At 45.0% G+C, this 24,427-nt stretch overlaps 1 protein-coding gene across 1 annotated transcript in view; it reads right to left on the reverse strand.

Moving 5' to 3' along the window:
- Positions 1 to 9,312: 9,312 nt before the first annotated feature.
- DLGAP4 (DLG associated protein 4) overlaps positions 9,313 to 24,427 on the reverse strand; it is a 329,035-nt gene continuing 313,920 nt past the window's right edge. The window contains exons 11-12 of the mRNA XM_082272050.1: positions 12,474 to 12,626; positions 9,313 to 10,665 (exon numbers count right to left, since the gene is read on the reverse strand). Of these exons, the coding sequence (XP_082128176.1) occupies positions 10,441 to 10,665; positions 12,474 to 12,626 (378 nt within the window). The 3' untranslated portion in view covers positions 9,313 to 10,440. The remainder of the gene's footprint in view (positions 10,666 to 12,473; positions 12,627 to 24,427) is intronic.

The raw sequence follows: 24,427 nt of genomic DNA on the forward strand, positions 1-24,427 counted from the left end.
CGGCGGTGGAGGTAGGATGCCCAGATCTCCCGTCCCACCATCGGCGGGAGGGGGGGACATCCCCTCTCACTCCTTGTAATGACAGCCGAGTGGCTTCTCAGCCGCATCGGTTGTCATTACAAGTCAGCCGACTGTCGGCTATGGACACCGGTAACGGGGTAGTGCCTCTAGCTGCAGGCATCACCCTGGTAAATGCACTTTCCCTAAATATCGGTAACCTCAGGGGCCGATTCCGATATATCGGGGAAAGTGCATATCGGCCCCCGATATATCAGTGTTGCCGATAGTCGATCCCTAGTCACAAGGATGGACACCCCTGGTCTAGACAGAGCCCTGACCTCAACCTTACTAAACACCTCCTGAAAAAAACTGGAAAACAGAGAGCCAGATCTTTATCAGTACTTGACCTCACAAAGGTTCTTTTGGCTGAATGGGCAATAATTCCCACAGACACACTTCAAAACATTGTGGAAAGCCTTCTCTGAAGAGTGGAGGCTGCTTAAGACGAAGGTCAAAGCCATATTAGTTTTTGAACGAGATGTCCAACAGGTGACATAGGCGTGTGATGGTCAGGTGTCCACAAAAATCTGGTCATATAGCGCATATATCAATCAGCATAATTATCTTTAACCATCCTGTTCCTCCTGGTTTGAACCTCCTTATTCAAGCAACTTCTGAAAACATAAATAATTCCACAAATCAGGCTCTATTGCTCTTTATTGGGTGTGTCCCTAGGAATAGATATTTTTTTTTATTTTTTTCAAAATTCCAAAACATCTAAATTTCATTTAAGTTCATTTTTGTTTGTCCCAAAAATCCAGTTTCTGCGTCGGCAAAACGTGAAGTTCTTTCCTGTCTGTGTCGCATGGGGAAGAAACCTAAAATTGGTAGTGGTTATGTCAATCCAAGATGCAGGGAGGGCCAGTTGTCCTCGGAGTATGTCAGTATCACTATACAGTGCTGTGCGGAATTAACAAGACTGGTGCAAACAAAGCCGGAGCAGCTGCTAAAGGTAACCGCCCAGAGTCTTCTTTTTTTTTTTTTTTTAAATAAATGTGATCCCTTCCCCAGCTGCTAGATTGTCGTTTCCCCCTGATGCACTCAGTGGTTCCTCCCGTTAACGCATATGCCTTGTAGTGATGTATAAGCTGGTGGGAGAAACCACAGAGTACAGTGGGGGGGGGGGGGGGGCATGTGTTCCACCCAAACAATACTGGCAGCGGCCAGGGAGCAGCAAAGAGGCAGCATATCCACAGATAACTATAGCCTCTTTGATTACGGGTATGCTTTAATATACAACATAACCTTGTTCTCTCTTTGAAATTTGAATTCTGATCAGCTTCAGTTACAGCTATAGGTTATTTGCAGCAGTCTTTGCGGATCAGCACGAAACCTGCTTATCATTATTGTACTGATACATGGCATTCCCATACCAAGTACAATGTTTGCCATTAGTATATAGATACTCTGCATCACTATACATGTGTGCATATCTGCAGTATATAGATACTTGGTATCATTAACCACAAGTGTGTTCATTAGTGTATAGAATATTAACATCTTTATACATGTTTGCATATAACTATTGAACAGATACTCGGCATCATTATACAGCGCAGCATGTTCATTGATAATGTATAGGGATACTCAGCATCAGCAACAAATCATCAATGTACCGTATATATGGATTGTTTTTACCTGATAAATGACGTGTAATTCTGTTCAGTCATTTCTGTCATTCACACACTGCTAAAGTTGATTCAACAATTTCCGGCTTCTGCTTGACAGCTTCCTGTGTCTCCTTCCTGCTCACTGGCCAACAAAAATGCAGTGAATGCAGTGTGATCAGACTAGAAGACAGAGGAAGCTACCAAGTTGAACCAGGACGTGTCACCTGCCTGGCTACATAATATGGCACAAATATGGGAATCACAAGACTGGCTGAACAAAATTTAAAATCCTTTGGCAGATAAAAACCATTCACATATATGCAATTCAACTATGTATTTGGTTATTTCCGCTCAAAAATGGTGATATGCAAACGGCAGTAAACCCATAGCCAAAAACATTTTACCTTACACTAGCAAAAAAGTTAAAGCTGAAATCCAGGGTAAGGTAGTAACAAATATTGTGTAATTATAAGATCCATGTGTATTCTTACTTTTATCTCTGTATGCTTTGTGTATTTCTTCCAGATCTGTGCAGTAATTGAGCATATTTGTCTTTGCAGAGGTCTCCTGTAATAAATAGGGATGCACCGATCCGATATTCGGATCGGATATCGGCGCCGATATGGCCATTCTAGCTGGATCGGGGGAATCGGTAACATTGACCGATCCACTGGCCTATCCGTTTTTTTTTGCTTAGTAACGGCCCAGCCATCCCTTACTAGGTGCAGTAGTAGTATGGGATGGGAGCCGCTACTTCCTGTATAGTCCCAGCTCACAGGCAGAGTGATATCAGATGCACTCCGCCTGTGAATGGAGGAGCCGTACACATGAAGCCGCTTGCTTTGTGTGTAGCTCCGGATCGGTTCCGGTATCGGCGATTTCACAACGCCAGATATCGGTATCGGGTCCAAAAAAGTCAGATCGGTGCATCCCTAGTAATAAAGACCGGTCACTGCTACACTCTCTTCTTGTGTAGGGTGACTGGTCTTGTATCCGCCCCCCTCCTGTAGTGGGTGGAGCCTGCTGGGTCCCTCTCACAGCTCAGCTCTCTGCACAGGCTGTGTACAGCAAAGTGATATCACTGCTAAATTTACAAGGTAATATCTAGAGTTTGCAGGCATCTGGTAAACATAAAGTGGATTTTTATCTTCTGTGGCTATATATGCACATGAAAGCTTTTTGTCCTGGATTTCATCCTTAAATTTAAAGGAGATTGCTAATTGGTTGCAAAGGATTACTGCATTTCACATTTGATTTATAGCGTAGTGCAAAAAAGTAGTGACAATATGCAAACATTGCAGTCACCCACAGCATCCAAGAGACATAACTCATCCTGGATAGATTTTTTGACAATTGCTACTGTTGTGTGGGATCATTATGTTTACGTTATGATCATACTGAAAGTACAACAGCCATAAGGTAACTCTTCTAGCTTAGTGTAAAATAAGGAAAAATGGTGAGATCTGATTGGCTGCTATGGGTTGATCTACTATACACCAGGGGTCTTCAAACTATGGCCCTCCAGTTGTTCAGGAACTACAATTCCCATCATGCCTAGTCATGTCAGAGTTTTACAATGCATCATGGGATGTGTAGTTCTGCAACAGCTGGAGGGCCGTAGTCTGAGGATCCCTGCTATACACAATCACTACATTGCCTTCCTGTTTGTCCTGAAAGATAGGAAATCTTAATGCTGTACTCCAGGTAAGTATAACATACACAAAATAATTCAGCTCATTATTCATAAATATATATATATGTATTTTTTGCAAGCAGTTTAGGTACCTGAATTTGACCTAGCATCAGATGCCTCTTGCAGTCCCTGTACAGCAGAGCACAGCCTGGAGTAGGAAAAAGCAGCCCAAGGAACCAATCAAATCATGCTGCAGTTCCCACGTGCCAACAAGGGGAATTTTGATAGGAGGAGAAAGCATCAGAAATGAGCTCATCATCCTGCTTCTCCTTTCACTGGCCAGTCATACTCTGGGGGAGGGACAAGACCTGTGAGTATTACTGACTTGTAGAAGAGAAAAATATAGTCTGCTGCTCTGCCAGACATGTCTCTGCTGTATAGCAGAGCTGTGATTCTCAGAACTGCATGGACAGAAATACAAATCCTTTGGCAGGTAAAACAGGTCCCTTGCATGTATTCTATGTGTATCTAACGCTTTGCCTGGAGTTCAGCTTTAAGCAGAAGAAGTTGGAATTTTTTGCAAAGGTTTCAGCTTTACCTTTCTAGTCAACATTGACTAAGGCTGGCCAAACGTGTACAATTTTCTGTTAGATTTACCATAAACCACATAATATGAGGTCAAAGCTAAACAAAACTTTCACTTGTATCCAATCAGGCAGGGCCTTTGTATTAGTGATTGACCGATATCGGATTTTCATTGCCGATACCGATATTTTGGCCATTGAATATCGGTATCGGCCGATATTTTTGTACATTTAAAAAAATGTTTTATTTTTTTTTTTTATTTTTACACTTGACAGGTACTGTTGTGGAGGGATCTGGGGTCTAAAAGACCCCAAACCTCTCCTCTGCACTTAAAAGCATTCAAAACAGCCACGTTTGGCTGTTTTGAATGCGGTCATTTTTTTAAATCTGGCGCCAAATACCTGGAAGTGATGTCATGACATCACTTCCGGGTTTTTACATAGAGACCCGATCAGAGCCGAATGCGGTTTTGATCGGGTCTTTTCCTTGGCGGCCGTGCAGGTAGGATGCCCGGGTCTCCCGGTGGGACGGGGAAAGTGCAGATCGGCCCTCGACATATCGGCTTTGCCAATAATTGGTCGATCCCTACTTTGTACTACATAGTTGAAGGTAAATTTAAAGAAAATTGTATAATGTATGCCCAGCCTAACTTCCATTCTTTGTTCTGGTTTATATGCAAATGTTTGGGCACCCCTGGACATAGCAGATTCATTTTTTTTTTTCTTTTTTCATTGGGGAACAAAAGTTGTACAACCTCTGCAGGGAACAAACATAAATAAAAAGACGAAATCGCATCAAAGGTGCAGTGCCAAGTAAAGCCAGGTATACGGATCAGAGGACAGCCTTCCTTAGAACTGACCAGGTCACCTCTGATCTGTACTAACATCACACATGCTCTCCCCAATGCACAGCGCAGGCAAAACATGGCTTTGCACCGGCCACTGTGCCATTACAATAAGAAGTAGATTACTAAAGGTGTACAATGTTTGATGGAATGTGTTGCGTGGCACCATTTATTGACAGCCCAATACACTTTGCACATTTCTTTACAGTTTACGCGCAGGGGTGTCAAACCGGCGACCCTCCAGCTGTTGCGAAACTACAAGTCCCATCATGCCTCTGCCTGTGGGAGTCATGCTTGTCAAAACTGTCAGCCTTGCAATTCCTCATGGGACTTGTAGTTCCACAACAGTTGGAGGGCCGCCAGTTTGACCCCTGTGAATGGCTTCATGAACATGGGCACAACTGCCTGTGCAGCGTAAACACTCTGCGCATTTCTGGTGTCTGGGATGTTCTGGAGCTGCATACAGCTACCCATAGACATGGATGGGTAATGCCGGCTATGTGCTTCTAATAGCATAAAGTAGTGCATGCACACAGATGTACAGTACTGTTCTGAACGCACACTACCTGCGTTTAGAACTTCAGATCTGTGAGCATGCACTACTTTACACTATTAGCGGCACATAGCCACATTCACCCATTCATGTCTATGGGTGACCCAAAGTACACAGAGGTATTCCTTTTTGCTTTTTTCAAAGTACACAGAGTGTTCATGCTGTCCGGGCAACTGTGCCCACATGCAGGTAGCCTAATGTACCTTCTCCTTAGATGTCAAACATACAGTACATGCAAAATGATCTAAGAACACTTTTGAGCTAACATGTTTGCCCAGGAAGGGCAGAAAAATAAATCCTACAGCAAGAAAAGAGACTGTTTGGAGGTTATCTCTAGAAAACTGGGTAGACTAAATACAGAGAGTCTATCGGAATATTTGCCACATTTACCAGCCTTAGTCAATGAAGAGATCTTATGCTTAGGTGCAGTAACTCATAGCAACCAATGGGGATTCATTCTGACATCAAACCAGTATGACGCTCACCACACAACTTTACAATCTTAAAAAGTCTTTACACAATCAACTTTAGGCTGACCCTTCATTATGCAACATTCTTAGATCTACCATTCACAATTTAGTTAGTACAAGGGCCTTCGTGATTGTATGCAAATGCAATGAATTGTTTAGGTAGGTCCTCATTATACATCATTTTGGTGGTTTCAAAGTTTTTGTAACTTTAAGGGCTCTTTCACACAGGCGGACCGTTCAGATCCACCTGTCCGTTCTTTTGGCGGATCTGAAAGGTCCCCCCATGCATCCCTATGGGGAATCGGATGTCAGCGGATCAGATGGGATCGGATGAGAACGGACCGACGGTCTGTTCCCATCCGATTCCCCTATAGAGATGTATGGGGCTCTGACAGCTGTGTCTCCACACACAGTGTGGAGAACAGCTGTCATTCTCCTGCTCAGCGGGGGGATCGCCGGATCGATCCCCCACTTAGAGAAATGTAGTCCGTCTGACGGACTCATCGTGTGAAAACCTAAAATTCACTGACAGCCCCTCTCTTTTATGCAGCCATAATGCACAGTCTTAGTGTTTTTTTTTTTTAATGTATCTTTAGGCCATTTACATGACTCCCAACGACTCTACAGGGCTATAGCGGGAGGGGCCGAGATCTCCCTCTGACACCAGCAGGGGAGGTCACGTGACCAAACAAAACATTTGGTGCAAAACACCTATCTCCTGCCCTCTGAGAGGTAATCTTCTAACCACATCCCAACACACTCCTGCGGCTCCCGCAGACTTTCTACTTGGCTTTGCCTGGATACTTCGGCCTTGCAGCCCCTTTCAAGACCAGGGTAGTCTGAGACCACTAAAATAAAAAAAACAAACACAAGGGCGCACCGGCCTAGTGCATTATCCTCTATAAAGGCTTTATTGAATAAAAGGTATGAAAATACTCACAGAGTCTTGATAAAAGCATATCAAATGGATACAGTACCAACCGCATCAGAACCACAAGTGTAGCGTCCTCTGAAGCTAGGCTTACGCGTTTTGAGGCATCATAGAAGAGGCCATGCCTCGAAACTCGTAAGCCTAGTTTCAGAGGACGTTACACCTTGTGGTTCTGATGCGGTTGACACTGTATCCATTTGATATGCTTTTATCAAGACTCTGTTTTCATTCAATAAAACCTTTATAGAGGATAATGCACTAGGCCGGTGCGCCCTTGTGTTAGTTTTTTTTATTTTAGAGGTCACGTGACCACTCAGCCCCTCCTGCTGTGTAGCCCTGGATTAAGGGTGTAGCGCAACCGGGAGTCATGTGACCAGCGTGAAGACACATGAAAAAAAAAAGTATTTACACGCTTTGTTTTTAACAAACACTTTTACAGTGCATTATGGCGGCTGAAAAGAGAGGGGCTGGCAGTGATTTTTTTAAAGGTTTACTTTTCTACTAACAGCAGCAGGAATGGAGGGGAGGGAGACCGCTCACACAGACACAGGAGCTGACAGGTACTGGAGGGGGGAGAGGATGACAGATCAGGGCTGCAGATGTTGGAGGCACGTAAACTGACCACGGTGTCAGGGCTCAGCAGCCATGATAAACCGTGGTCAGTTTACAGGGAAGGTTAAGCCAGGTTTTTTTTTTACAGCTTACAGGGGGACAGATTAGACGGCACAAGAACTGTGCTGTTTAGCCTAAAATGAGGGAACAAGATTCCTTTTTTTTTTTAGGATTACAAACACTTTAAGGCCCCTTTCATTTGGGGTGGAATGCTTTCCAATCAGCAGGGGATCAGCTCCCAGATCTCCTGCTGATCAGAGAAGAGCGGGCATACGACCGGCCTGTGTCCGCTCAGTTTATGTCGCTCTATGGACAGCTGGGTGTAAATGGACTCTGCTTTGGTTTAAACCTGACTGCCCTTAGTAGACCAGATCAAATTCGAGGTAGGTGGGTAAAAACAGACACAATCCCGTTTACACCCATCGGTCTGTAAAGATGAATTGGATCGTCTGATCAGGTCTTCCTGAAAAACTGACAGGCAGACCCGAGCAGAGTGGTTGTGTGAAAGGGGCCTTAAAGCGGAGTTCCACCCAAAAGTGGAACTTCCACTAATCTGCTCCCTTACCCCCCCGGTGCCAGGTTTGGCACCTTTCAGGGGGGAACAGGTACCCGTTTTTGACAGGTACCCTTTCCCCACTTCCAGGAGATGGCACCACCCCCCAAAAGTTCGCCCACCCTCCTCCTTCCACCGCCGCCGGGCCAATTAGAAAGAGCAGTGCGCTTTGCGCATGGGCAGTAGGGAACCGGCTGTGAAGCCAAAAGGTTTCACTGCCGGTTTCCCATACAACAAATGGCGGCAGCAGCTGATCTGAAAAATCACCTGGGGTGCCGACATCGTGGGCAATCATGGACGGGTAAGTGTCTATATATTAAAAGTCTTTTAAATGTTTTTTTCTTTCCCCAGCTGGAACACCGCTTTAAGCCTGGTACACACCATGAGTTTTTCTTCATTCAACCCACGGGGTTGAACACTAAGCTATTCGGAGCCACGGTACTAACAATCTGATGTTAGTAAAGCAATCTCTCTTGCTGAGCTGTTGTGTTCTGACAGGGGGATGCCCCCCGCCCTTGGCTGAGAGTGCTGGTTTTCCAGCATGCACGTCCGGCTACACATGGGGCAAATGTCAGCCTATTTTTATAGGACTAGCCAATGTCCCCAGATATTCAGCCGGTGTGTATTAGGCTTTAAGCTCACAACCCATGTTCCAGTTTGATAGGACAATCTCCTTTTAGACCCACCATCTTCTATAATGCCTGCTTTGTTTGGATACAATAGTCAGATGCCTATATTATTTTGGCAAATCTAAAGTTGATTGTATAGTCCAGTGATGGCGAACCTTAGCACCCCAGATGTTTTGGAACTACATTTCCCATAATGCTCATGCACTCTGCAGTGCAGTTTAGCTTTATGGGAAATGTAGTTCCAAAATATCTGGGGTGCCAAGGTTCACCATCACTGGTATAGTCAGTAATGTGCATGATGCATGATGGCCCTGAAATTTACCCAAATTAGGTAATATGAAGACCTATCTAAGTTATCCAATCACTTTGCATCTAATCAGGCAGGCCCTAGCACTGCAAAGTGGTTAGTAGATCCAGATCGTACATCGATTGTAATGTGTGATGAACTTTTTAAAGGATTCTGATTGGGTGCTATGGGTCATGCCACTGTTACAGCTAAGGCAATGTAAATACAACTCATTACATTCAGAAAATAAGAGCTATGAATTGAACTTCGATAAGTAGCTAATGTTTCCATCTGTTCCCGACACAGGTTGTTTTTTTCTCTTAGGGCCTATTCACATCAGCAGCACACGTTACACTCTGAATAATTGTATAATGTTCAGGTAATGGTGCCATTTTTGAAGAGACGGGGCAAGGTGGTGTTAAAATGCATTGCAATTTTTACATTAATTTTATGTAAATGCCATATTTATATCTTTTGACACCGTGTCATGGTGCAATATGGTGTAGTGTGTTGCAATACTCTGCTGCACATAAAAATGCAGCATGTCTTTTTTTTTTCAGCACACACCACTATAATATGAACTAATATGACATAAGGCAAACTTCCTTGTCTAGGCATTGGGATTCAGTTGGACACATTTGGCCAACTCCTACCATGTGAATGGGCCCTAAGGAAGCCAACAATACATGCACTTTGATCAGGGCTGTTAAAACATTTGCATTGGTCTGTTTAAAAAAAAAAAAAAAAAAAAAAAAGCCTTTGTGGATCTGCGCACAGCTTGATGTGTTGAAAGGAAAATATGATGGGCTATAATCTCTAATTCTATAGTACAGTGTGCTTTGTTTATTATTCAGTTGCTGGCCTACCTGGTAAACAAATTCTACAATACTCTTGTCTCCATTTTATATATGTGCCTAAATCAGCATTAAAAAATAATGGGATTTTTTTTTTGGGGGGGGGGGGGGGTGTAATCTCAGCAACACATTGCAGTGCAGAGCCTGACAATGTGCAAAAGCTGCTCACTGCTGCCCTCTACTGCGAGCAGAGCACTGCACTAATAAATGTTACGTCTCCTGTGTGCAGAACAGTGCATTGCAAGCTCCTGATCTATCTCATCACATCAAATCAAATTGGGGTCTGTATGAGCTGAGTGTTTATCAAAACCACCATACAAATCTGCATGCTCCTGCTCAAGGAGGAAGAGGGATGCTAAGGGTGGAGTTTGTTCCTTATTGCAATAGGTGCTACTTATACAGACAAAAAGGAAGGGTGATACAAAGATGGCATACCATCCAAAACCAGGGTGCAGTCTTTGTGCAATTGTGTAGATTTTGGGGTGCCTTATTGCCTCGGCCCATATAAGGAGAGGAAAGTGGGGGGAGGGGGGGCGGGCTGCATAACAGGTATACCCCTTCTGAATATCTTCCACTTTGGGTCTCTTCCCCCACAAAGACATGAAAAAAAGCTCCTTTGTTTTAAGAATATTTAGTTGAAAAGTCCCAGCGCGCTCTCTGTGGAGCTCTCCTTGCAGAAGTACGCCACTGCCAGGATACACAGCCTAGACCGAACGTGCTCTTGTGCCTTCCTCCCTTCGTCTCCCGATTCAGTCTCTCAGCAAGTCTACGTTTGCCAATGCCCTCCGTTTCCCATAGTTGGCACGGGAGGCTCCATCACTCAGAGCCGCGTCTGTGCCTCTGGCACATAGATCTCAATGCTGTCCGCGCTCTCGGTTGCCGAGTTCTGGCGCACCGAGGCTGCTCGTTTGGCTGCCATCAGCCTTTTGCGGGCTTCTTGCCGTTGTTTGTCACTGTTGGAGGGGCCTGGCGTCTTGTCGCGACTCAGCGGGGGCTTGGGCCGGGCTGGCTTCTTTGGCACAGGGGGAGGGGGCCTCTTTACTTCCTGTCCAACAGAGAAATGAGACTTGTAAAAATTATAATGCAAAGATACACACTATTTAAAGTTACTTTTTTTGCACTTCAATCTACAGACTTCAGTCATGAGTTCCAAACATTTTTAAACTGCTTTTGCTAGTAGCCATGGCAACAGTACTTAATGCCTAACCCCTTCTTATCCAGTCATGGCATCTTTTTAATAGGGGCTGTATGTCCGGGGTAAGGGGGGTGGGAAGGATTGACGATCATGTGACCACTGTGGGTGGAGGTCACAGTGGTATATCATAGAGAGCTGGTTCTGTTGGCTACCAATCATTTTTGGGAACCAATAGCTGCCTTTGACAGCTCCATCCCTGTGCTGGCCGCTCTCAGTACAGAAATAAATATCAGCTGCGACATGTGGGAGGTAAAGCCCATCCTTATATTGCTACCCATATGTTTTACATGGGATGCAATGCACCAAGGTGGAAAATCTTCTGTGCTGCAGCATCCCCCCCCCCCCCGCACAGGGGGAGGAGGGGGTGCTCCAATTTGTTTTGTTTTAATTATTTATTTTATACAAAATTTTCTTTTTTGGCGATTAACTTTATTGCCATCACAAGGGATGAACAACATCCCTTGTGACAGCATGGGCCGTGAAAGGTCTCCTTTACAGAGAGATCTGGGGTCTATTAGACCCCAGATTCCTCCTCTGGCCCCAAATGCAGCCAATCAGACACAGAGGGGTCTGATCAGCTGCTTTCCTGGCCACTAATGGCAAGGTAAACAAAGAGACGGAACCAATGACATACTCATCATTCCTGGTTTTCGCTTTCACAGAAAAAGTGGAACAACATCTGTCCAAAAGGCAGCGAGAGGGGGGGGGGGGGGGGGAATCGAGTTGTTATTTAGACACTCAAATCACTTGTTCTAGAAAGAAAATCCCTGGCTGAAAAAATCCATACTGGGGTGATGCCTGTAGGTACAGGCATAATCCCGGTGAAACTCCTTTAAGCCGATGACATTTATGGACATCGTACAGGCGGGAAGTAGTTAAAAAGCCAGAAAAAAAAAAAAAAGCAGAACTTTTGCTATACAAGGCTTGTTTCAGGTCAGTAACTCAAAAGAACTGAAGCTACTGGATCAGCATAGTGGCCAGACAACTATCATTTTTAGATGGAGCAATCAGAAATAGCTACATCTAGTGGCGCACCTAAATTTCTCAAAAAAGGGTCATATATGCCGAAAATAATGGCCACCGCAGCAGCAGCTTTCACTTTAACGTATATGGTGCGTGACCAGCCACAGCCGGCTCCCGAGACCTGTCGTTTGTACCTCCTCGCCCACCCTGTGCTAGACTGGTTGCTAGAATCGGCAGCCGTTTGGCATCTAGCAACCAGTGACGTCACAGTGCCAAGAGGAAATCGAGGCCAAGAAGAGGACCCAGCATCCAGAGTGGAGGAGGATCTTCCTCGTCCTTCTCCACGCCTATTACTGACTCTCTGGCTCCACCCACCTCCTCCCTCCATCTTCTACTGTATGGCTGCTGCGGATAGGAAGGACAGGAGCAGAACCAGAGTCAACCTGCTATCTGTGGGGAGCAGTGAGTGACAACATATTATTGTGTTATGATGTGCATAAAATCATTTGGGAGAAAAAAGTAATTTTGTTTTTCGGTTTTCAGCCAAGGGCATCCTGAATTTTCGGTTTCTGTTTCGGCCCAGAATTTTCATTTCGGTGCATCCCTAGCTACATCTAGATTTTATCCACACAGATTATTTTTAAAGGCAACCTGCTGTCCTCCATTAGGCCTAACAAAAACAAACAGGGACTCACATTTCTATCGGGGATTTCGCTCAATGCCCAGCCGTTGGCCTTGAGCTGGAAGAGTTCATCAAATTTCATGCTAATGTCTTCTATAGAAAGTTGCAGAAGGTCCCAGAATCCAGCAAGGTCCTGCGCTGAGGGGCGTGGGTTCGAGTTAGGGTTCTAAAAGAAAAAAAAAAAAGAAGAAAAGTAAACATTGCTGTCTGCCAGAAGCGGATTTTAAAAAATGCTGGCGGAAACAGTTACCCACAGACTCCAGGGGAGGAACAGTTTTCTCCAATGCAGTGAGAAAGTTTAACATTAAGCAATATAAACTAAAACTTCCAGAACGGGCACCAAAGAGGTGCCAGCACATACTTCTCCTGTTATAGGTGCCCTGGAGGACCCGCATGTAAAAGCGCAAGACCCACATTTCTTTGTCAGAGCATAGGAATGAACCCCACAATGTAATAAAAATGACAAGTTGTTGGGACTATTTGTACAGCTTTGTGCAATGTGGGGTTGGGGTGTGTGTGTGCGGACTTTCAGTAAGTCAATATTACAAAAGCAAGTAAAGTGGTTCTAAAAAAGGTACAAGTTTTTTTAGAATGCATGAAGGTAAAAAAAAAGCTGTGTGCAGTAACTCACCCCTAATACTTACCTGAGCCCCCGCTCGATTCAGCAATGCCCGCAAGAGCCTTGCCTCTCCAGGGACTCGCATTCCTGATTGGCTCCTGCTGCTGTCAAAAGCCAATCAGGAGATGGAGGGGGTGGGGCTGAGCCCCAGCTTCATGTGTAAATGGACACAGGGCCCCGGAGTCAGACGCGCGCCTGCTTGGGTGCCCCCACAGCAAGCTGCTTGCTGTGGGGGCACCTGGCAGGAGGGGAGGAGCCAAGAGCGCCAGAAAGAGAGGATCGGGGCTGCTCTGTGCAAAACCACTGCACAGAGCAGGCAAGCCTTCTGCATACAGCTCCCCCCAAAATACCTGAACCTGATCTCCATCCAGCAATGTGCACAAGAACTGTAGCGCTCTCTCTCCTCATTTGATAGAGATGCAACTCCTGCTGCTGTCAATCACAGCCAGTGAGGAGAGAGAGAGAGAGCAGGGGGCGGGGCCAAGTCATGCCCTGTGTGTCAATAGACACATACAGCTGGCTTGGGAGTGAGCACACCACAAGTGCCCCCAGAGCAAGCAGGAGGAGGAGATGGACTCAGGACTACCAGCGGGGGACCTGAGAAGAGGAGGATTGGGGCTACTCAGCAAAACCACTGCACAGAGCAGGTAAGTAGAACATATTTGTTAATATATATATAAAAAAAAAAAAAACACACAACATGCCTTTAGAATCACTATTTGCTTCTGCCCCCAGGCAACCAAAAGATAGCACTTTGTCCTGTATTTCTAGTTACTGTTGATCCTGAGATAGCATAGTCATCTCCTGTGAACTACCAAACACCTCTCCCCTATGTAACCGTGATGAGGTGAGGGTAAGGAATTTGTAGTCCAAATAAGTGGAGCAGCCTGCGGTGACGATGCGGCTCCTCCATAGATACAGCAAGGTGAGTGCGGTCAACCTCAAACAAAAAGGTGTTATTTGGCAGGATTACCAGGCAAAAACAAATAGAAGAAAAGTCTGAAAAAAGAAAAAAATGCAGTCACCACACCTAAAGGCTGGAAAGCGGCAATATTTTAGATGTTGGGGTTAGGTAGGCTTTCAATAAAGGCTCCACTTGCTTGCTTTACCCAAACACTTTCTGACCTTTGTTTTTTCTACATTGGATTTTATTTGGTGCTTTCCTCTTCAGTATCAAGACATAAATCCCAAAATAACATCTTCGGCATGTTCCAACATGTACTTCCCCGCAAGCCAAGTGACATCAGCTGCACACTCCTTCAGCCAGCGTCTCATGCGGATGAATGTGCCGTGGGTTTTAAATGTCCTCAAAGTGTCCTGGCGGTTCCATATTACCCGCCCCCCCGTGTATCACCTCCTCCTGGCACTCTGAAGCTCAAGACATCTTCATGCAGAATGTCTACAGTACAGCTACAGTATATATACACCACCTATCTACAGTATATATACCACCTGTCTACAGTATATATACACCACCTACCTACAGTATATATACCACCCATCTACAGTACAGCTACAGTATATATACCACCTGTCTACAGTACAGCTACAGTATATATACCAACTGTCTACAGTATATATACCACCTGTCTACAGTATATATACACCACCTACCTACAGTATATATACCACCCATCTACAGTGTATATACCACCCATCTACAGTACAGCTACAGTATATATACCACCTGTCTACAGTACAGCTACAGTATATATACCAACTGTCTACAGTATATATACCACCTGTCTACAGTATATATATACACACCACCTACCTACAGTATATATACCACCCATCTACAGTATATATACCACCCGTCTACAGTACAGCTACAGTATATATACCAACTGTCTACAATATATATATACCACCTGTCTACAGTATATATACACACCACCTACCTACAGTATATATACCACCCATCTACAGTATATATACCACCCGTCTACAGTACAGCTACAGTATATATACCACCCATCTACAGTACAGCTACAGTGTATATACCACCCGTCTACAGTACAGCTACAGTATATATACCAACTGTCTACAGTATATATACCACCTGTCTACAGTATATATACACACCACCTACCTACAGTATATATACCACCCATCTACAGTATATTTACCACCCGTCTATATACCACCTGTCTACAGTACAGCTACAGTATATATACCACCCATCTACAGTATATATACCACCTGTCTACAGTATATATATATATATATATATATATATATATATATATATATATATATATATACACACACCACCTACCTACAGTATATATACCACCCGTCTACAGTACAGCTACAGTATATATACCACCTGTCTACAGTATATATACCACCTATCTACAGTACAGCTACAGTATATATACCACCCATCTACAGTATATATACCACCCGTCTACAGTACAGCTACAGTATATATACCACCTGTCTAGCTGTGCTGTAGACAGGTGGTATATATGCTGTAGACAGGTGGTATATATACTGTAGATCGGTGGTGTGTGTGTGTGTATGTATATTATATATACACACTGTACAGCATATATACCACCCGTCTACGGCACAGCTACAGTGTGTGTGTATATATATATATATATATATATATATATATATATATATATATATATATATATATATATATACACACACACACACACACACACACAAACACACACCACCTATCTACAGTACAGCTACAGTATATATACCACCTATCTACAGTATATATACACACACCACCTGTCTACAGTACAGCTACAGTATATATACCACCTGTCTACAGTATATATACACACCACCTGTCTACAGTACAGCTACAGTATATATACCACCTGTCTACAGTATATATATATATATATATATATATATATATATACACACACACACCACCTGTCTACAGTACAGCTACAGTATATATACCACCCGTCTACAGTACAGCTACAGTATACCACCCATCTACAGTACAGCTACAGTATATATACTAGGCCTGCGGAATATAATCCCTGAAATCAATGCATCGCAATGCGACCCTTCGGGATTCTGCATCGATTCGGGGTGACTGCAAAATCGATTACCTAATGACGTAATTTCCGGGGGTGGGGGGAGTTGTCTGTCAGTACAGTTTGTCATGGCGGCGCTGGCGGGCGTTGAGAGTGGCGGCAGCGGCAGCCGGGCCTCGCGGGAGGAGAGCGGAGCTATCAGTGCTCTGGCCCCAGGAAGGTTCGGGGAGGCCGCAGCCTTCCCAGCCGGAGATGTGACGGCGGAGGATGACGAGAACCGGGAGAGCGGCAGAGCCAGGTGAGGGGGCGGCCAGGGGAAGCGCACTGAGGGAGAGGGGGAGCCAGACTATCCGGCATGGTCACAGCAACTAGGAAAGATCTGTGCCAGTGAAGAGACACACACCGATATTAGAAACATTACAGATTGCATAAGATCATGTGTTTATAACCTGTGCTGCAGCTTTGTATTGTCCTCCCCAAAGTCATGCGATTCTTCCTGTCCTCTGCAGACTGTCAGACATGCTGGGGTTACACTGCACATTGTTACTAGAGATGAGACATGCTGGGGTTAGTATATAATATATATCACATCCCTGATATTCCTGAGGAGACCTCCATACACCAGTGGTGTATGGAGGTCTCCTCAGGGATATCCAGGATGTGATATACATGGCGGTGTATGGGGGTCTCCTCAGGGATGTGATATATACATGGCGGTGTATGGGGGTCTCCTCAGGGATGTGATATATAAATGGCGGTGTATGGGGGTCTCCTCAGGGATATACAGGATGTGATATACACATGGCGGTGTATGGGGGTCTCCTCAGGGATGTGATATATACATGGCGGTGTATGGGGGTCTCCTCAGGGATGTGATATATACATGGCGGTGTATGGGGGTCTCCTCAGGGATGTGATATATACATGGCGGTGTATGGGGGTCTCCTCAGGGATGTGATATATACATGGCGTATGTCTCCTCAGGGATATCCAGGATGTGATATACACATGGCGGTGTATGGGGGTCTCCTCAGGGATGTGATATATACATGGCGTATGGGGGTCTCCTCAGGGATATCCAGGATGTGATATATACATGGCGGTGTATGGGGGTCTCCTCAGGGATGTTATTTATACATGGCGGTGTATGGGGGTCTCCTCAGGGATGTGATATATAAATGGCGGTGTATGGGGTGTCCTCAGGGAAGTGAGATATATTATATATATATATATATATATATATATTATATTATATATATATATATATATATATATATATATATATATATATATATATATATATATATATATATATATATATATATATATATATATATATATAAAAAAGCCAATAAATAAATAAATGAAAAAAGAATGCAGCCAACACATCTAACCATTCCAATAGGCTACAGCACTGATCAGTGTAGTCTAAAAATGGGGGGGCGAGGGGGAAGAGGGAGCTACCCGCTGCCAAAATACAAAGACAGAAAATGTGTGAATCGGGTCAACCCATATATGGGTAACTTTACTTAATTCTCCATTCCCGGCATCCACAAACTGCCCCCATGCTGCAAGGCTGGTCCCCAACTAGTCTTGCAGGACCAGCAGCCCTGGATCATATGCGAGGACAGCAAGGGCCTGAGACAGCCTGGAGCACTGCACAGTGCCGGCCGCCCAGAGACCAAAGAATAAAGTATTACTCCTTATACCTCTAGCACATTCTTTGCTTTAAGGAAACCCCCCCCCCCCCCTTATACCTTCTGGAACCGATCTCAATCCAGCGTTGTGCATAAGAGGCCATTTTGGCTCTCTCCCTCATTGGTTCAGAGAAAGCAGCAGGAGCCAATGGCTCCTGCTGCTGTCCATCACAGCCAGTGAGGAGGGGACGGGGCCAAGCCCGCCCCAGGTGCTCGGGAGAAAGCACGCTTTCTCCCGAGCACCTGGGGCGGGCCCCCTTAGCAAGCAACCTGCTATGGGGGCACAGGCCAGAGGCGCTGGTGAGGGCCCCAAGAAGAGAAGGATCAGGGCTGCTCTGTGCAAAACCTTTGCACAGAGCAGTTAGGGAGAAGGTTTAGTCTTTTAACAATTAAAGGGATTTATAAATGCTAATTTATTTTATTAAAAAATGGATTTTTGTAAAATCTTACCGTAAAATCCTTTTCTCTTAGCTCATTGACAGACGTAGTCCTCGGTGATACAGCACCTTCGGGTTATGTTGCCTCCACAGGAGCAGGACTAGACAGGAAATTAAAAAGCTCTGGCCACACCCTAGGGGCAGTCCCAGAGGGTATATCCTCTCTCTCTCTGCCTCAGCAAATCAGTTATGTCAAAAAGCAGTCTTTAGAGATTTTAACCCAACCCAACTCAAAAAACAGAGGGGCGGGGACTACGTCTGTCAATGAGCTAAGAGAAAAGGATTTTACGGTAAGATTTTACAAAAATCCATTTTTCTCTATCGCTCATTGACAGACGTAGTCCTCGGTGATACAGCACCTTCGGGACGTCCCAGAGCAGTATCACAAATGAGGGGTGGGAAAATGAAAATCAAATCCCAATCTAGAAGGCCCAACCGGTGCCAACTAGAAGTTTACAATGCTCATCCTTAATGATGAGACTCAACAAAAAAGAGAAATTTTTTTTTTTTTTTTTTCCAAACAGAAAAAAACCCTCGAGGTAGACCACCGGTCTCCTCAAATTGCGGCCTGCAAAACCTTGCGGCCAAATGAGGCATCCGCCGATGCCGTCACATCAATTTTATAGAATTTTGTAAAGGTATGTACCGACGACCAGGTGGCCGCCTTACATACCTGGACCACTGACGCCTGATGGCGAAAGGCCCAGGAAGTACTGAGCGCTCGAGTGGAGTGCGCCCTAACAGGGAACGGAGGACTCTGACCCTTAATAGAATAAGCCTGTACCACCGTCTGTCTAATCCATTTGGCAATGGTCGCGGCAGATGCAGGCAAACCCTTTCTGGGGCCATCCGTGATCACAAAAAGTGAATCCGTCTTACGGAATGATTCCGTAGCTTTCAGGTATACCCTGATTGCCCGAACCACATCTAAGGAATGCAACGCATGTTCCCGATGATGCTTGGGCTGAGGACACAAGGAAGGTAGTACAATATCTTCATTCAGAAGAAAATCTGAAACCACCTTAGGAAGAAAAGATGGCTTAGGATGAAGTACTACCTTATCCCTATGAATCACTAGGTATGGGGACTGGCATGATAATGCAGCCAGTTCTGACACCCTGCGAGCAGAAGTGATAGCCACCAAGAAGGCCACCTTCTGGGATAAAGTAAGCAAGGGAATCTCCCTGATGTTTTCAAAGGGAGGTTTCTGTAGAACCGACAAAACCAAATTAAGATCCCAGGGCGGTAAGGGCGCGCAGACTGGTGGAGCCAGGTGCCGCACCCCCTGGATGAAATTCCACACCAAGGACTTGGTAGCTAAAGGTTTCTGAAAGAAGATTGCTAATGCTGAAACTTGACCCTTGATGGTGCTCAAGGCTAGCTTCTGCTCAACCCCTTGTTGCAAAAAAGCCAATATTCGAGTCACCGAATAGGTACGTGGAGGAAATCCTAAAGATTCGCACCACGCAATATAAGTCTTCCATGTGTGATAATAGACCTTGCTGGAAGTCGCTTTCCTTGCTTTAATAAGGGTAGGAATGACTGAAGTAGACAAACCTCTGTCCTTCAGTACTTGGGTCTCAATGGCCAGGCCATTAAAACCAGCGACTGTAAAGCACGATGGTAAATTGGTCCTTGAGACCACAGACACTCCCTGAGACAAAGTTCCCACAGAACGTCTGCGACTAGCATGTCCAAGTCGGCCAGGCCGGCTTGACGAGGCCAGCCTAGAATTTCTAGGACCACTGGCGCTGATTGGATCTGAACCAGGCGTCCCTAGAGGTATCTGGCCCCGACCATCCGAGAAAGTCTGGTCGTTTTCTGTTCCCACACATTTATCAGATACCGGATTGTTATCAGGAAGGGTGATCTTTTCTGGTTGAACCTCAGGGACCGAAGTCACCCGACTAGAGGCTTCTTGGCCTGTCTGGTCAACCAGATCCGATTCCTGTGAGGCATAGGGACTAATCTTAGGAAAAGGTAAAGGAAAAGATCTATTCAGGGAACGGTAACTACCGCTTCCTGTAGTACTTAAATGTTGGAAGGGAAGAATCGCACCGGTAGTAGTGGTTGATGCTCGATCTAATGTCCTGAATACCGGTGAAAACGTCCCCCCACCCTGAAACCGGGTGGGGGCGCACCTTCAGGCTGTGTACTCCTTACTTCGGGTTTGGCTGGGTTGGTCCTCTGTTTGTCCGACCAGCCCTTCTTGAACCCTCCTGGAGGAGTCTTGCCTTTCCCGCTTGTTCCAGCCGGGCGCCCTTTATGGGCGGTAAAGAAAGGTCCTCGCTTGTTGCGAGGTCCCTTAGCTTTAGCAGCCTGTGGCAAAAAAGTGCTCTTGCCCCCAGTGGCATCCTTAATAATTTCATCTAGGTTGGCCCCAAATAGACGATTCCCCTGAAAGGGGAGATTCGTCAAGGTCTTTTTGGAACCTAGGTCAGCTGACCAGCATTTTAACCACAGCACACGTCTGAGGATGACCGCTGACATAGATGCATGCCCTAATAGGGGAGTAGTGTCCAAGGCTGCGTCACAGATAAACTGTAGCCCTTGTATAATCTGTTCCATCAAATCAGATGTCTCCTGGGGAATATCTTTTCCCCTAAGGTCTTGGCGTACCATTCTCGCCCATTCCGTAAGAGTCTGGGAAACTAGACCAATAACAATTACTGGTCTAAATGCTGACCCTATCAGAGAGAAGATGGTGCGGGACTCTGCTTCCATCTTTCGATCCACCGGATCCTTAAAGGACGAAGTGTCCTCCACTGGGATAACCGTGGCTTTATTCAGCCTGGAAATAGGTGGATCCACCACTGGTGGTACCGTCCATTTCTTAATGATGGATTCCTCAAACGGATAGCATCTAGCAATACGCTTGGAAATAGTAAAGGTACGTAGAATGCTCCCATTCTCCTTTAATCTTATTACCAAAACACTTAGGTACAGGAAAAACCTTCACCGTTTTGATGGGCTTGTTAGTACCAAAAGGAATCTCTGTTTCAGTTGCCTCTGCCGGTAAAACCTCAAGTTTTAAGGTTTCCTGCACTGCCACAACTAGTGCGTCCACCAATGCTTCTTCCTGAATTATAGCGGGAGAAGAAACGTCCTCCTCACTGTCTGAGGGAGCTTTACCTGAGGTAACAGCCCTTGCAGAGGAACCTGCAACTGCCGTGACCACCTCTGAATCTGAGTCAGAGGGGTCAGATAGTATAGGGGTAGGCGGGGGTCGCTTCCTTGACCCCCGTCCCTGACAGGCCGCCTCCACCCGAGCCACCATAGACTCCAAAATTGCTACACTCTGTGCACCGGCGGGTCCCGTGGCCCCCTCGAGGGAAACAGGTGGGGGAATATGTGTGGCAGGGTCCATGATAATTCCAGTCACTTCCTGGATAATATAATTCAAAAATAAAAAACTTTTTTTTTTTTTTTTTTTTTTCCAGACCCCCAGCGCCACAAAAGCCCCTTAGTGTTACCTGCTAGGGATCCCTATCGATCGAGAGAGAGAGAGAGATAGACCCCCAGGCTCACCACTTGATGCTCAGAGTTTAACTGCAACAGGTTACAGCGCTGTCTTGACAAACAGGAAGTCTTTTGGCTGGCTGCCCAGGAAGAAAGGAGGCGGCTCCGCCCCTCTGCACGCCTTCCGGCGCCTCCCCTAGCTCCACGAGGTGTTTGGATCACCTCAAACATGGCCGCCCCCATGCTGGAGACACGAGGCTACGCCAAAATGGCGGCTCGTGCGATCCAGCAAAAAAAATGGCGGCGGCCTGTACTGAATAGCGGTGTGCTGCAGGGCACACAACACTCTCTCTGCATGGGGATTTGGCGTGGTTGGCGGTACCGGCCCTGGCGGACCGCATGGCCGTTCGGGAGGCCTGCTTATAGCTGGAGATCTGATTTAGGAAGGCAGTCTACATGTCCGTGGCTTCTGACTGGTAGGTACCTTATTCTTATCACAGTAAGATTCCCAGAATGCCACTGATTACAATCTTTTAAACATGTATACAATTAGATTGTTAGCTCCCAAACCAAGCCTCCTGGCTTTTTGCACATAAAATCACACTCAAAGTAGGGGGATCTGTGTCATGTTATAGGATAGAGGGGGACTCTATCTTACCATACAGAGAGGGGCCCGCGTTCACCACAAGACCCGTCAGGGGAAAAGGGGGAACATACTACTCACCATACCGGAACCAGGCGGGCACCAACTCCTGACAGTACCCCTCTCCACCGGGGCGGGAGGGCTGTCGACCGATATGGACGCCGTGACTCATGGTCTTTGGCGTTTCAGCGAGACGTTCAACTCGCGGGGTCAGTCCCTTAATGGGACTTTGTCGCGGCCGACCCAGCGCGGAGCTATGGCCTGCATGCGCTCGTAGGCTGAACTGGGGTGACCACCGGATCTCAACATCCAGCCCGTCGCCCAGTTCAGCTTTCTTGCTTGAAGATCTCACAGGAACACTGGAGAAAAAAAGCTGTCTAAAAAATCTTTTAAGAAAAAAATCTTGCCAGGACCGAAGATCCCAGCAAGGTATCTAGGTCCTTACTCCTAACTAGACAGAAAATAACTGATTTGCTGAGGCAGAGAGAGAGAGGATATACCCTCTGGGACTGCCCCTAGGGTGTGGCCAGAGCTTTTTAATTTCCTGTCTAGTCCTGCTCCTGTGGAGGCAACATAACCCAAAGGTGCTGTATCACCGAGGACTACGTCTGTCAATGAGCGATAAAGAAATAACAATTTCTTTAACAGTCGCTCATTTGACAAAGTGTTCTTTTATCACCAGCTCCTTTCCCCACTCCCCTCGCAGTTATCTCCAAGCCCGAAGTTCGCAGTATTATACTGATCTGAAAATCTTTATGAATCAAATTTGGATGAAATAAACCGCCACGTGTTAAATTTAACTTATCCGCGCAGTAATCCCTTTAGTGAATTAAAAAAAATCCATTATTGATCGTATATAAAAAAAAAAAAAAAAAAAGAAGGGCGGTAATAAAAACATTTCAAGCGTTGTGCTTTTGTGATTTTAACCGTGTGTGATGGACAGGGCAATTTAAACAGTAAATTAATTATTGTGACACCTTCAGGATGCTGGAGTAGGCAGCCGGTTTCTAATGGTGGGGCGCTCATTACCTAAAAAGCCAGGACGCTGCCAGCCATAAAGAGGCTTCAGCTATTTCGTCTGATTTTTATTTTATTTTTTTTTTATACTGTACAAGTCAAACCACCTCTTGCATTACATTTTGTTGACGAGGTCTGAAAAAGACAAGTCCCAGGTATCATCTGAGACAAAAAAAAAATAGTTCCTGTACAGTAAACACATTAGCACCGGGGTTTCCAAAGCGTAAACATCTAGTGACATATGCATTTTAGTTTCTACACCACTAATCTTGCCATCAGAAATGAGGACTGAATTTGGTCAAAGATTCTTCAGTATCAGTGCTCCCTATACTTCTGGGAGCTGTAAAAATATGTTCAGTGTAATGACACAAATCAGCCAGTAGAGGGAGCAAGATGACTTACAGAAGGTCAATTATTAAAATTGCAACTTAGGCCTCTTGCACACGATACTCCTGTTTGAGAATCTACTTTTTCATCAGTTTTTTTTATGTATTTTCGCATATTTTCATGCATATGCGTTCACGCAATTTCACAGGAAACATTCTCATGTTCTTGTTTTGTGCTTTATGTAAATGGCCATATGCGCGTATTTGCATGCATGAGGCATAAATTACTGCCCAAAAATGCAGATTTTTCTATTTTGTTCTTTCTGAAGAATGCACGGCTCTCGTTTACGCGCCTGTATGCATAGGCACCTTACAATGAATGGGCTGTATTTTAGCTCAGGAAAAAAAAAAAAAAAAGCTGTACTGAGCTTGTTTAAGCTGCAGTGTGCAAGAGGCCTTAAAGTGAATGAGTTGGGGGCATTACAGCAGTATGAAATATACAGGATTATTTTATGTATAGGTCAAAAAGTATCTCTTTCTTGCCAATAATGAAAAACTTCCTTCAAAGAGAACTCATATTCTATTATACAAGATTTATAGAGAAAAAAAAAAAGCAAGAAAGAAAAAAAGAAAAAAAAGAAAGAAAGAAAAAAAAAAAAAAAAAGAAAGAAAGAAAGAAAGAAAGAAAAAAAAAAGAAAGAAAGAAAGAAGAAAAAAGAAAGAAAAAGAAAAAAAAGAAAGAAAAAAAAAGAAAGAAA

This window comes from Pelophylax lessonae, assembly GCF_965119305.1.
Source record: "Pelophylax lessonae genome assembly, chromosome: 11".
NCBI lineage: Eukaryota > Metazoa > Chordata > Amphibia > Anura > Ranidae > Pelophylax > Pelophylax lessonae.